Raw genomic sequence first — 12,027 nt, forward strand, 5'->3', positions numbered from 1 at the left:
TGTCTATTTGTCAAATATATTAGCATGATAAAAGGGAGTCATGTACAATATCTATAAAAAAATCATTAGCCAACAATGAGAGTACCAAACATGTCCACCACGCATATTTCACTTACTAAGCACAACCTTACTTAGCTAAACTGTGTCCCCCCTAAGGCTATATACCAAAAAGGGAAGAAATGATAACAATCTAGTTGAGTCAACAGTAATATAATAACAAAATAGCTAAACAAATAAATAGATAATCAATGAATAAATCAATAAACAGATTTTATAAAATGAATAGAAACCTGGCTTGAAAATTTTGAAGTTGAGCCCTCAAAATTAATGTATTCCTACAAAATTCATTTAGATCAAACCCTACTTAAAATACAAACCTTGCACAGGCAAATGCAACCAAGGCAGAGGCAAGTTGTTGGCGTTGTTGTTGGAGGGCATGTTGTTCTTCATGTGGTTTGACACGAGCAATCACATCAATCTCATCACTTTCACCAAGCCAGGAACTCAACAAGTTTTCCAGTCCATCCAAACAATCTGTGGGTTCTTTTGAAAGGCTCAGGGGAAGACAATCTCGAAGGCAATTAAGAAGCAGAACCGCTGTTTCGCTGCTTAACTCTGGATTTATTCTCTGTTGTGACCGAAGGAGTGGAAAAAGGAGAAGTAGTCCAAGACGACTTGAAAAGGCTGCTGGTTCAGCTCCATGCCACGCGACTTTCTTCAGCAAACTTAGGCCGCCGATGCCGGCAGCATTTGTCACTTCCTCTTCGCCAAACGTCTCTCTTTCCAGCTGTTCCACATTGCTATTTATTTGGAGATGGGCATTCCACAGGCCTTTCAAAGCATTTAGTCGATATTCTAAAAGTCTTGAGTAAGCATAGATATTATTATGTCTCTCGCAGACAGATACCAGTCTTTGACTCAATTCTGTTGGATTTTTAGTGTCAAATGAAACCACCTCATCCGAACTGTTTTGAGGGTTTGCGTTGTTGAGATGTTTCGGCAAGTTCACAAGATCGCTTACCCGCAATAATCCGTCGTGTAAAAACAACGACTCTTCGTTCACTGATAGCCACTGCGTTGTATCTGTTACACAGTTTGAAGCCATATTGACCTTAGATACACATCCAACATCGGTAATTTTCCTGTTATAAATAATATAAGTCAAGAACAAGATTTATTGGAAAGAACCTGCCAAATATTTGTGCAGAGTTTACGTTGCGATAACTCAGCAGTGCAGTGGAGGCGGCCATTTCGATGTTGTGAAAATGATTGAGCTATTCCATTTTCGTATTGAGGGATTTTTTTAGTCTTTGGAGGGAGGGAATATGTTATGAATTAATTTAGATTGATACGGGAAAATTGTTATTAAAAAATATCATGAATAATTTTGTCATGTTGAATGGGTATTAATTTTTTATCATATTTCTCTTAAATTCTTAATCTGTTAGTATTTCGAAGTAATTAATTCTCGCTAAAATGGAATAATCGTCTTTAATATTAATTGATAAAATGCTATGATTCTCCAATATGTATGGAAATCCCATATGGTCTAGTGGTTAGGATCCGGCGCTCTCACCGCCGTGGCCCGGGTTCGATTCCCGGTGTGGGAACATTCTACTTTTTTATTTTTTCCTGTTCATTTTGTGTTATTTCTTACAAGAGTAAAATACGAGAATGTTAAATTAAAACTTTGATTTTATTTCTACTGGAGCATTTTCAGATGAACACATAGAAGATGGAACAATGGAAAACCGGTGCATTAAAATGTTAAAAAAAAAACAAAAAAACAATGCTTTATCAGGGGTCACACAGAACCACAGGGGGGGCTACCCCCTTACTCATCAAATAATTTAAGTGTAAAGTGTGATCTGAATTTTTTTATATTCAGCACTTACTTGTAATCATGACAGGGTGCGCATCTTGCTAAAACATAATAATGAAAACTGAAATCCAGAGAAGCATATTAACTTGAAAACAAGATGTTATAAGCCCCGGCCATGTTATCCTCCTGAGCAAATTCTTAAACCACTGAATGGACAATGCAAATATTTAATTTTACATGACCTGCAAGTTTTCAATTTTTTATTTCCCTCCCTTGTTTTTTTTTCTTCTTAGCTCTCCTTCCTTTTTTCTTTTTCTTTTCCTTTTCAAGTTTTACCAAGAATGCCGGTTATGAAACAAGAGTTATGGAAGTTTGAAAAGTCTTGTTTTTCTTATTTCTATGAGGATCCTCAAATTAGATCAAAATTATTGATATTGTGGACAAGTCTCTCCTTTGTTTTGTTCACAAATTTTCAGATATTCCAAAATTAAATCACATCTTGCCTCCTGAGCAAAACAGGTTTAATTCACACTTCATATGTCCAGGTCAGGAGATAATAATAAAGTAAAGGGGTAAGTTTGAAACAACAAGTGGAATGCCTCTGGCCGTCTCACCTGCATCACGCGGTTCAATATAGCAGCAGTGCTGACTTTGAAAATTACTCTAACTTGCACAAGATGTTCAGTGATACATGGTTACTCTTATGTCCACTTTTTATGAACTAGACCAATAAACTTATAGAGATATGATGGTTATTCAACAAAAAAAAACCAACATGGCCAAAGTTCATTGACCTTACATGACCTTTGACCTTGATCATGTGACCTGAAACTCGCACAGGATGTTCAGTGATACTTGATTAACCTTATGTCCAAGTTTCATGAACTAGGTCCATATATTTTCTAAGTTATGATGGTAATTCAACAGATACACCCAATTCGGCCAAAGTTCAATGACCCTAAATGACCTTTGACCTTGGTCATGTGACATAAAACTCATGCAGGATGTTCAGTGATACTTGATTAAACTTATGTCCAAGTTTCATGAACTAGGTCCATATATTTTCTAAGTTATGATGACATTTCAAAAACTTAACCTCAGGTTAAGAATTTGATGTTGATTCCTCCAACATGGTCTAAGTTCATTGACCCTAAATGACCTTTGACCTTGGTCATGTGACATGAAACTCTTATAGGATGTTCAGTAATACTTGATTAACCTTGCGGCCAAGTTTCATGAACTAGATCTATATACTTTCTAAGTTTTGATGTCATTTCAAAAACTTAACCTTAGGTTAGGATTTGATGTTGACGCCGCCGCCGTCGGACCCGCCGTCGGAAAAGCGGCACCTAGTCTCACTCTGCTATGCAGGTGAGACCAAAATGGAGAGTTGTCCACAAAATCAGTCACTTTAAAATGTTTGCCAATTTTAAGATCCCTATAGAAAGTGCTACAAGACTTCAAACTTCCATAAATTCTAATTTTATAACCAATTTGCTGAGACTTGTCTCAAGTTACCTTTTCAAATGAGATCGATTCTTTCCTTGGGTTTCCTTTAAATCTTTGTGAAACATCCCCTCGTGGGTAAACCAATAAACACCTTTAAGGAACTAGAATCAATACAGTGAATCTCTTGCCATAGAGCCATGTGCATTACAAAAGTCCTAATGCCAATACCATTTACCCAAACAATCTGGAGAGTGTTTTCATCAACATTTTTGTCGGATCCGACATCTTTTCTTGATTTGGCCAAGAAGTACTGTTATGGTAACCGTCTGATAAAATGGGACTTGTCGGATGAAACATCCACGTCCTTTCATGAAACGCTTCCCAGACATATTTTGTGAAGTTGAAGAATCAATTAAATTCAATCTGTATTGATAACTTAGGATTGCTTGTATCAGGGGCAGATCCAGGATTTTCCATAGGGGGGCACATTTTCCCAATGAAAATTTGGCAAGCCCCCCCCCCCAAAAAAAAAAGGAAATGACATATTTACATTATTTTTTTTATTATGACTTTCAAAAGGATCCGCCAGTGGCTTGGAAGCATATTGTGAATATTTAATTTCTTGCCAAATATTGTGATATGGATGTCGATAAAGAATAGCAAAAATCTGTTATCTTTTTTAGTAGAAAAATCAAATTCATCCATTCTTTTCCAGTTTTATTACAAAGGGTAGCTTCTTGAGTTGACGTACAGCTGTCACTATGGGCCCTTATTTATAGATTGCATATCAAAATGTTACAGCCTTGGCTTCGGGATGACACATTTTTCGGCAACAGTTGCTCTGGGCTTTATTTCATCCAAGATATAGGGTTAGGGTTGCAGTAGGGTTTAAGTTAGGTTTGGGTTAGGTTTAGGATAGGGTATAGTGTTCAAATCAAGTATTGAAGTTGGTAATTCAGTTTGTATGTGAAATCTACAGCGAAACAGTCGTTGCTGTACCAAATGCCATGGAGCTGGTAGGTGTTTCATAAAGCAGTTCATACATTTACGCACGACTGGAACATGTTCATAGGTGCCAAGTCAGATACATAGGGACCATTTAGCACAAGGATCGCAATTGGGCATCAAGTCATTCACAATTTACAAACAGCTTTATGAAACACCCACCATGTCTAGGAACCTTCCTAAAAGGTCACGAGTATGATGTACATCACAACGCTGTGTGTGTCGAGTCAAGTTCATGCACATTATAAATAATACCAAGAGCACATTTTACTTAAGGGATATGACATGGTCACCACAATGACACCATAGTTAAGACTGGGAAAAGAAGTGCCAAATGAGGCTGGTATTGCTTGACAATAACTAGTTTTGGAACTTCAGATTAGATCAATTTTTTTCTAAAATGCTCTCTAAGTGAGGAAATGTTTCAGCAATGGGTACCCCCATTCACATTTTAAACACACAAATACACACACAAAATCATGAAATACAATAAAGAACAGTCAAACAAAACAAAGTAAGTCTCAGCTTGTTTTATTAAAGGAATTTTATCTCAAGAGTGCAAATAAACAGCTTGGATAAGCTGATCCCCATGCTTACAATCTTACTAAACAGTTTATGGATTTTTGTATTAAAAAATGTTTTAAAATCTTCACCTCTCAATTTTGCTTTGTTCTTTTTTTTTTCATTCACGCTAGTGAAACAAGGTGGGACAAAGGCTAGAACAATAATAGGACACAAGACTCACACTCAAAGATTTGCAGCTTATACACTCATATCATGGGACGTATATTTTTTTTCATCTAAAATCTTCACATTAAAAAGATATTGTAAAGATCTTCGTTGTCATTAATTGGGGAACAATTCATGATGAACCGACTAATTGGCTATTTTGTAGGCATTTATGCAAAATATCTCATTACAGTATGATATATATAGGTCTATTCTAAAGTGAATAACTTATGGTTTTGAGTTGAAGGTTACAAATGAGAAACAACTAGAGCTGTGAATTCAAGACAATCTGTAGTCTCTTCTGCTGTGCTTTCTGTAGGACTGTACCTAAACTGAACTTTTCATCCCAAATCTGTTGTTGCACAAACCATCAGTGTTATAGGGACATTACCTATATGCAATACTATGATGAAAGTAAAGAAAATTGTATGGAATTAGAACCCGAGATTTGTTGCATCAAAACATTGCCATTTTGAAGTTTCTTTTTTAGTTTCTTTTTTAGTTTCTTTTTTAGTTTCTGACATCACACCCACAGTGGTAATACCAAACCTGAACATATTGGGATAATTGGGGTCCAGAAAAATTTGCTTTTACTGCTGATGCACACTGTATCGGGTGAATTTCATTAAGATTTTGAGTGAAACATCAAGTAAAAATGTCATGTGACAGAATGTCAACAAACTTGAATAAACAGTAGTTATTCCACTGAGGTGGGAAGCAAATTATTCCATGAAAAGGTCCACTCCACATAAAACAATTGTAAAGCAAAATCAAAGAATGGCAGCATTAGGCAATTCATTATTTAAATTAATAAACAACAAAAAATATATATTAACTGTAGTCAAATAGATGTTTGTCAAGCACAAGATAAATATGATTATGATCAAATGTTGGAGAAAGCACTGTTTTATCTTATGGCAAAAAAAACTCCAAAATAATGAAATAAATTGAGCCCAAGCTGAGACTGTACCGGCCAACCCTTACCCAAAACATACAAACCCTTTAATTTTTCTTATTTGTTTGGAAGAATACATCTATCTTCCAACTCCACAACCTCTTCTCCTTATCCCGGGGGGCAGTTGGGGACATAGGAGTGTTTACAGCACTGCCATTTTATCCCTTTGTGGGGGTGTTATATTGCACACCTAGTGCAAGGCAGTACTTCGCAGTGAAACCTCCTCGCTTGTGCAAAGGTTTACATAGCTTTGTATATTTAGTGACATCAAATAATCAGGCAAAATACTTATAGTCACTAATCTGCAGACCCCTTCCCAAATATGATATATCGAGTAATGTATCTGTTTTATTCCCACCTTTATAGAGTCCAGTGGATTAGTTTCAGATATATATCATGGCCCATTAACTTCAGTTGCAATTATTCAACTGTTTTACTTGATCCACCTGAAGAGCTACAATTGCAGTTTGAAACTCTTAATACAAGAACATTATATAATTTTTGTGATTTTTTTTTTAAGTGATTATTTATAATCTCCATTTATGTCTATTTTGCCTGGGAATAGCATACTACTATATTGATAAGATTCAAACCAAATTTCCCCCAATGTTTTTGGTATTCTGAAAACCAAGACCAATATCAAAGCTTTAAGAAATTTGTATTCCCCAATATCATACCAATTCTCAAGAGAATGACCCTTTGTTAATAAATAGAATTTCAGCTTTACCGAGATAAAATTGAACCGTACCCTGGCGGAGATTAAAATCTATCACTTTGCAACATCCTCTTAAAAGATTTCCTCTGGTCATCATTATAATCACTTTCTGGAGGAAGGCCAATTTAAAAGCATTCCTCAGAAATGCATTGTTTGGCTAAAAGGTATCATATATATCATTATAATCTCTGAAAACAGGTGTTTATTTTTTTTTCTTTTATCATAGTTTTTCTCTCTGCTCTTCTTCCACCCGATAATGCAGCCTCGAAGCAGAGTCTGGATGACTACCGTCACCTTATTATCATCAGCATCATCATGCAGTCATCTGCATCTTTATTCATTGTATAGCTTTTATTAAAGTCTACTCCAAAGTATGTCCTTCCTTAAAAGGCAAAACAACAAGCTGGTTAAAAGCAATCTCCTTCCATGGTATGAAAACATATGGTTCCGAAGAGGTTTTCCATTAAGTTCCACTACACCAGTCCAACTACACTGTCCATCCAGTACTTCTTGGTATCCATGCACTCGCAGCGTCATAACTAAGCAGTCCGGCCAGTCAGCAAACTGATTGCAATTCAATGTCCAGTGGCAGCATCAGCTGATTGGAATCCTGTTCTAATCACTACACTCTCACAATTGTCATTCAGTTCACTCTGTGAATGGTCCTGGAATGCTACAGCCATGGTTAAAAAGACACTCACAACCGAAGCGCAGATAAAATCCACAGGCAAGCAAACATTTTCGTTGCTCGATCGGCAGTCTTGAATCACACAGTAGCAGCAATGTCAGCTGTCATACTCAAGTTTCTAATGCAGCATTCTCTGTTACTTGTCACAACTTGAAGTCCATTCTCAAGTTTTAAACTGCATATTCTAGCAAACAGAATAAACAGATGGGAAAAATTAAATGGGTTTCTAAAGAAACCACATATAGAACAAAATACCAAATTGTGAAGCATAAGAAATTTACAAGATGAAATTACATTTGTCTTTTGATTGCTATTTGAATGATTTTAGGATTATTAGAATCTTAGATTAATTTGTAGCTTTTTATATCTGTAGCTTGTTTACATACTATGAGTGTCTTTGGACAGTGTGTACGCTCTACAAATCTACTCTATTATCAAGAATGACATATAATTCTGTCTTTACTTTCAAATCCATCAAATAATTTCTATTCCTACCTAACTTCTATTAGATAACCTAATTGTAAAGGGAGATTAGGTTAAATTGAATACTCTGCAGTCTAACTTGGAATAATGTAGAGAATACTGAATTTGTCAATCATGTTTTAAACTTACTGTGACTTTTTTCCAAAATAATGCTGAAAATCTCTTCAATTATTAGGCTGAAATTGTTGCACTTGGGCCTGCTGTAATTGACCTGGAGAGACACAAGAGTAGAGATGGATATTTAATTAAATGAAATGCAAGAGATAAAAATATTAATTCATAATCATGTAAAAAATAGTTTACAAATAACACCAAAAATGCAACCTGTGGTGCCAGTAACGTAAATTCACAATTGAAAATATTATGATATTGAAAACTTTACATGTCATACACGTTTCAGTCTATACACCCATTTAAATTGAGCAATGGAATTAGGGATAAAACAAAATAAAAACATATTATATTATGTTTATATAATGAATTATTAGGGTTTAGGACTTTTATTGCTCTATTAATTCTTTTTTACATGGATGTTTATTGTTGTGTATCGTTGTCAGATGAGAGGTTGACATGGGTCATGGTATAAACTGTTTAGGATGATACTGCACTAACCTGGCTGCGTCTGCATGTAAGGACCTTGGACTGGTGATGTTAGTATAGATTGTTGGCCATGTTGACCGTGGATGTTGATAGGTTGAGCCCCTCCTCCGTGCTGCCCCTGATTGCTAGAAAGGAAGACTGGCTTGGGGTGGGGGTGGGGCGATGAGTGCACAGGGGTAACATTGGTGATATTCGCCACCGCATGGGGCGTGTGGGGGTACTGGTGGATGACCGGTTGAGGGTGGGGGTGCATTGGTTGGATGATGTTCTGTTGCTGGTTGTGGTTGTTGGTAGCGTGAGGGGCGCTGGCGTTGCCACCACTCTGCTGGTTGGCGGCAACCATGGCAGCCATCATCTGGTGGTTCTGTTGCTGTTGTTGACCCATGGCTTGCATGTTCTGTGGATGGAATTGCTGATGTTGCTGTTGGTGTGGCTGCTGTTGCTGCTGGAGGTATGGGGAGAAAATTCACATGAATTTCAAATCATAGCACATTCAACATTCACTTGTTACTTGACCCCATCTAGCCCGGGGGCTAAAAAAATCCATCCCCCTCCCCCCACCTTGACATTTTTGGTTATAAATCTGTTATGAGAATAGATCGTGATGCAATATTTTATGACTTTTTTTTCATGTCTTGAGCAACTTTTAAGACCAAATTCACTACCCCCGGGTCTGCAGATCCGAAGCAATATTTCACATGTGCATACCAGATTCAAAATTAATCAAAAACACAATTTCATGTACAAATCATATAAAAAAAATCTGTATAAAGACAAATTCATAAATGTATATTCACTTTCATTGACTAAAAGCAAATGATTTCATGTTATTTAAAAAAAAACCTAGGAAAATTTTTGGTATTGCCACTTACTTCATGTGATGTGGATTATAAATTGACTTATCACTTACAAATTGGCAATCACTATTTACAATAGATTGTGAATACATTTCTTGCTAAATCTCTTAATAATGCAAATATGTGCTAGAAACAGTTGGTTTTTGAAGGCTGCTATATAAGATATGCAACAGTATATATTGTAATTTTGAGAAATTGTTTCTTCACAAAATTTGTAGGCTTATTTGGTGCCTTCATCGGATCTTGGCCATTGATCTCATGATCACAACAAGAACTGGCACCCACATCATTAATGACAAATCTCAAAAATTTGATATTTAACTGTACCACTGTTGCATTTTGCTCATTGAATTTTACTGTTTTCATTTAAATTTCACTGCACGCAGCCTGGAGTACCCCCTTTAATCTGCATAAGGATGATTCTAAACTTTACAACAAATGGCAAGATATGTTTAAAATGTCGATTTTCACAATGTCACATGTGGGCAGCTGCACTACATCAGGTGATATGAAATACATTTAGTAATGCTTCATGACTATTGAAAGTATTGTGTGTGAACAAACCTGTTGGTTGGCCTGGTGCATGGCAGCCTGATTGACGGGGCTTGGTGACGGCCTACCCCCATGGGCAGCCTGGGCCTGCTGCATCACGCTCCCCTGACTCTGACCCTGAGGGGTATGGGAGAGGGGTGGGGTGGTATGCTGGTGATTGTGAGGGTGCTGCTGATGAGACTGCTGGTGGGGTTGTTGGTGCTGATATTGGACCGTCGGGTTCTGATGGGGCTGGGGCTGGCTGAATTGATGGTATGGGGTAGGCATCTGACTGGGCGTCTGCTGCGAGATGGGGATGTTACCCGGGTGCTGGAAATTACTTATACCGGCAGCTGTGGAGAGAAAAAAAATGATGATTCCCAAGTCATTTGAGTCATAACTGAGTCAGGAATTTCTAATTTCTCCATATCAGAATGAAGGCATGGACTACGATTGGGCAACGATAACACTCTGTTGGCAAGACCAAGAATTGCTACCTCCTCAGGGAACCAATCGTTCGCTGCTGCAGCACCACGCCTCTGAAACCAGCTCCCGTGCTGCATACGTGAATCATCATCTCTGGGAGCATTTCAGCAGTCATTAAAGATATTTCTTTTTAATAGTTAATTTTCTTGTTTTTTATGTATTTACTTCTTATTTATGTATGTATTTTTTTCTTTCACAATTTTGATTTTGCTCATGAGTTAAGCGCTGTGATACAATCCTTGCGAACAGCGCTATATAAATACTTCTATTTTATTGTAGGAATGAAAGCATATACCTTGTAAAAAACATAGAAATACTGGAAAGAATTTTTTTTAAACAAATCTTTAGTTCATAACACCATTGCAAAGACATCAAAACAATTAGAAAGTGATATACAGTTGTACATAAAGGTATGGCCATAAATTTAGTATTTCAATGAATTATTGTATAGTTTTCCATGTTCACAGCCATACCATGTTCATGTGCCCTTCATAGCATCAATCGCATCTAATATGAGATTAAGGACAAATAATGCAACATGTGGCCGTCATAAGATACACATGCACCATTTTAACTACGATGACTTTGAGCCCAACTTTAAGTCTATGGCAAACTATGTACAATAAAATTACAATAAATTGTAAGTATCAATTGTAAATATTTATAGGAATGGTACTTACGAATCATCTGTGGAAAGACCATGACCTGTTGTGGATCCTGTGATATCTGATGTTGACTATGGCCACCTGCTTGGCCTGCTGCTACCATGTTCTGTTGGGTTGCTAACCTTGGACCCATCGCCTGAACAAAATTCAATTAGAAATGGATTTCAAGCTCTGAGAAGACTCACAGTGAAGCTCAAATCAGATCGTTTTGATTCTTCGTCTTTGATTTGATATTCCTTTGGCCATCCCCCTTTATGCCTTCAATATTCATGATTAATTCACATCCTGCTAATATTCATTAGACATTAGTATTATTGTATATTGAGGCGATTAGATTGCATGCATTTTGTTGTGCAAAATTTGTTGTTTCTTGCCAATCTTTTTATTCATATTTATCAATTCATTTTCCATTTTGAAGCACACAAAAATAATCATTAATATGTCAGATATCCAAGAATCCACAATTGCTATCAAATCACAAAACATACTACCTTCTGTTGGTGGACGTTGTAGACGTAGGGCACATTGGGATTATGACCTAACACCTGGGTATGGTTGATGGGTTGAGCACTAGAGACGGGGCCACCACCAGGACCAGCCTGGTGAGGAGTAAAGGGTAGCATGGTAGGAACCGGTGCGACCAAGGGCTGACCCGCAGCTATTGATACCGGCAACATGTGAATGTCGTGTTGACCGCCATGCGATCTGATCTGGGGCAGGTTTGTGGCACCTAGAAAGATACCAAAAAAAAATGAAGGTCATCACTTTATGTTTTCAATGGGTCAATTGCCATCAAAGCAACCAAAATTTTCAGACATATCACTGACCCCAACACTTTTGATTTTTTTTTCAAAAATTTGAACCAAATGTTTCCATAACATGTGTCACAAAAAGGCTTGGAATATTTCAACCAAAAGTCAATCTGTTGCATCATCTTTAGGTCTGTGCAATATTTTGCCCCATTCCCGCCCTCTTTCCTTCGAGAGTGAGGGTTGCATTTGTAAAGGCGTTTAATACAAAACATGAAAAGGGTATAAATTTC

General features: G+C 37.0%; 2 protein-coding genes and 1 non-coding gene across 9 annotated transcripts in view; 1 reads left to right on the forward strand and 2 right to left on the reverse strand.

Moving 5' to 3' along the window:
• LOC121408599 (probable E3 ubiquitin-protein ligase HECTD4) overlaps positions 1–1,261 on the reverse strand; it is a 75,863-nt gene extending 74,602 nt beyond the window's left edge. For all 4 annotated transcript variants that reach the window (XM_041600121.1, XM_041600122.1, XM_041600123.1 and 1 more), the window contains exon 1: positions 378–1,261. In XM_041600121.1, the coding sequence (XP_041456055.1) occupies positions 378–1,105 (728 nt within the window). In that variant the 5' untranslated portion in view covers positions 1,106–1,261. The remainder of the gene's footprint in view (positions 1–377) is intronic.
• A 277-nt stretch (positions 1,262–1,538) lies between these two features.
• TRNAE-CUC lies at positions 1,539–1,610 on the forward strand. The gene has a single exon. It is a non-coding gene; the product is annotated as a tRNA-Glu (tRNA).
• A 3,181-nt stretch (positions 1,611–4,791) lies between these two features.
• LOC121408602 (ataxin-2-like) overlaps positions 4,792–12,027 on the reverse strand; it is a 32,519-nt gene continuing 25,283 nt past the window's right edge. For 3 of the 4 annotated variants that reach the window (XM_041600128.1, XM_041600129.1, XM_041600125.1), the window contains exons 16-21: positions 11,477–11,715; positions 11,001–11,121; positions 9,868–10,187; positions 8,459–8,891; positions 7,976–8,057; positions 4,792–7,547 (exon numbers count right to left, since the gene is read on the reverse strand). In XM_041600128.1, coding sequence (XP_041456062.1) covers positions 8,011–8,057; positions 8,459–8,891; positions 9,868–10,187; positions 11,001–11,121; positions 11,477–11,715 — 1,160 coding nt within the window. In that variant the 3' untranslated portion in view covers positions 4,792–7,547; positions 7,976–8,010. The remainder of the gene's footprint in view (positions 7,548–7,975; positions 8,058–8,458; positions 8,892–9,867; positions 10,188–11,000; positions 11,122–11,476; positions 11,716–12,027) is intronic. The other variant, XM_041600127.1, reaches the window with a different exon arrangement.

This window comes from Lytechinus variegatus, chromosome 2 (genome assembly GCF_018143015.1).
Source record: "Lytechinus variegatus isolate NC3 chromosome 2, Lvar_3.0, whole genome shotgun sequence".
NCBI lineage: Eukaryota > Metazoa > Echinodermata > Echinoidea > Temnopleuroida > Toxopneustidae > Lytechinus > Lytechinus variegatus.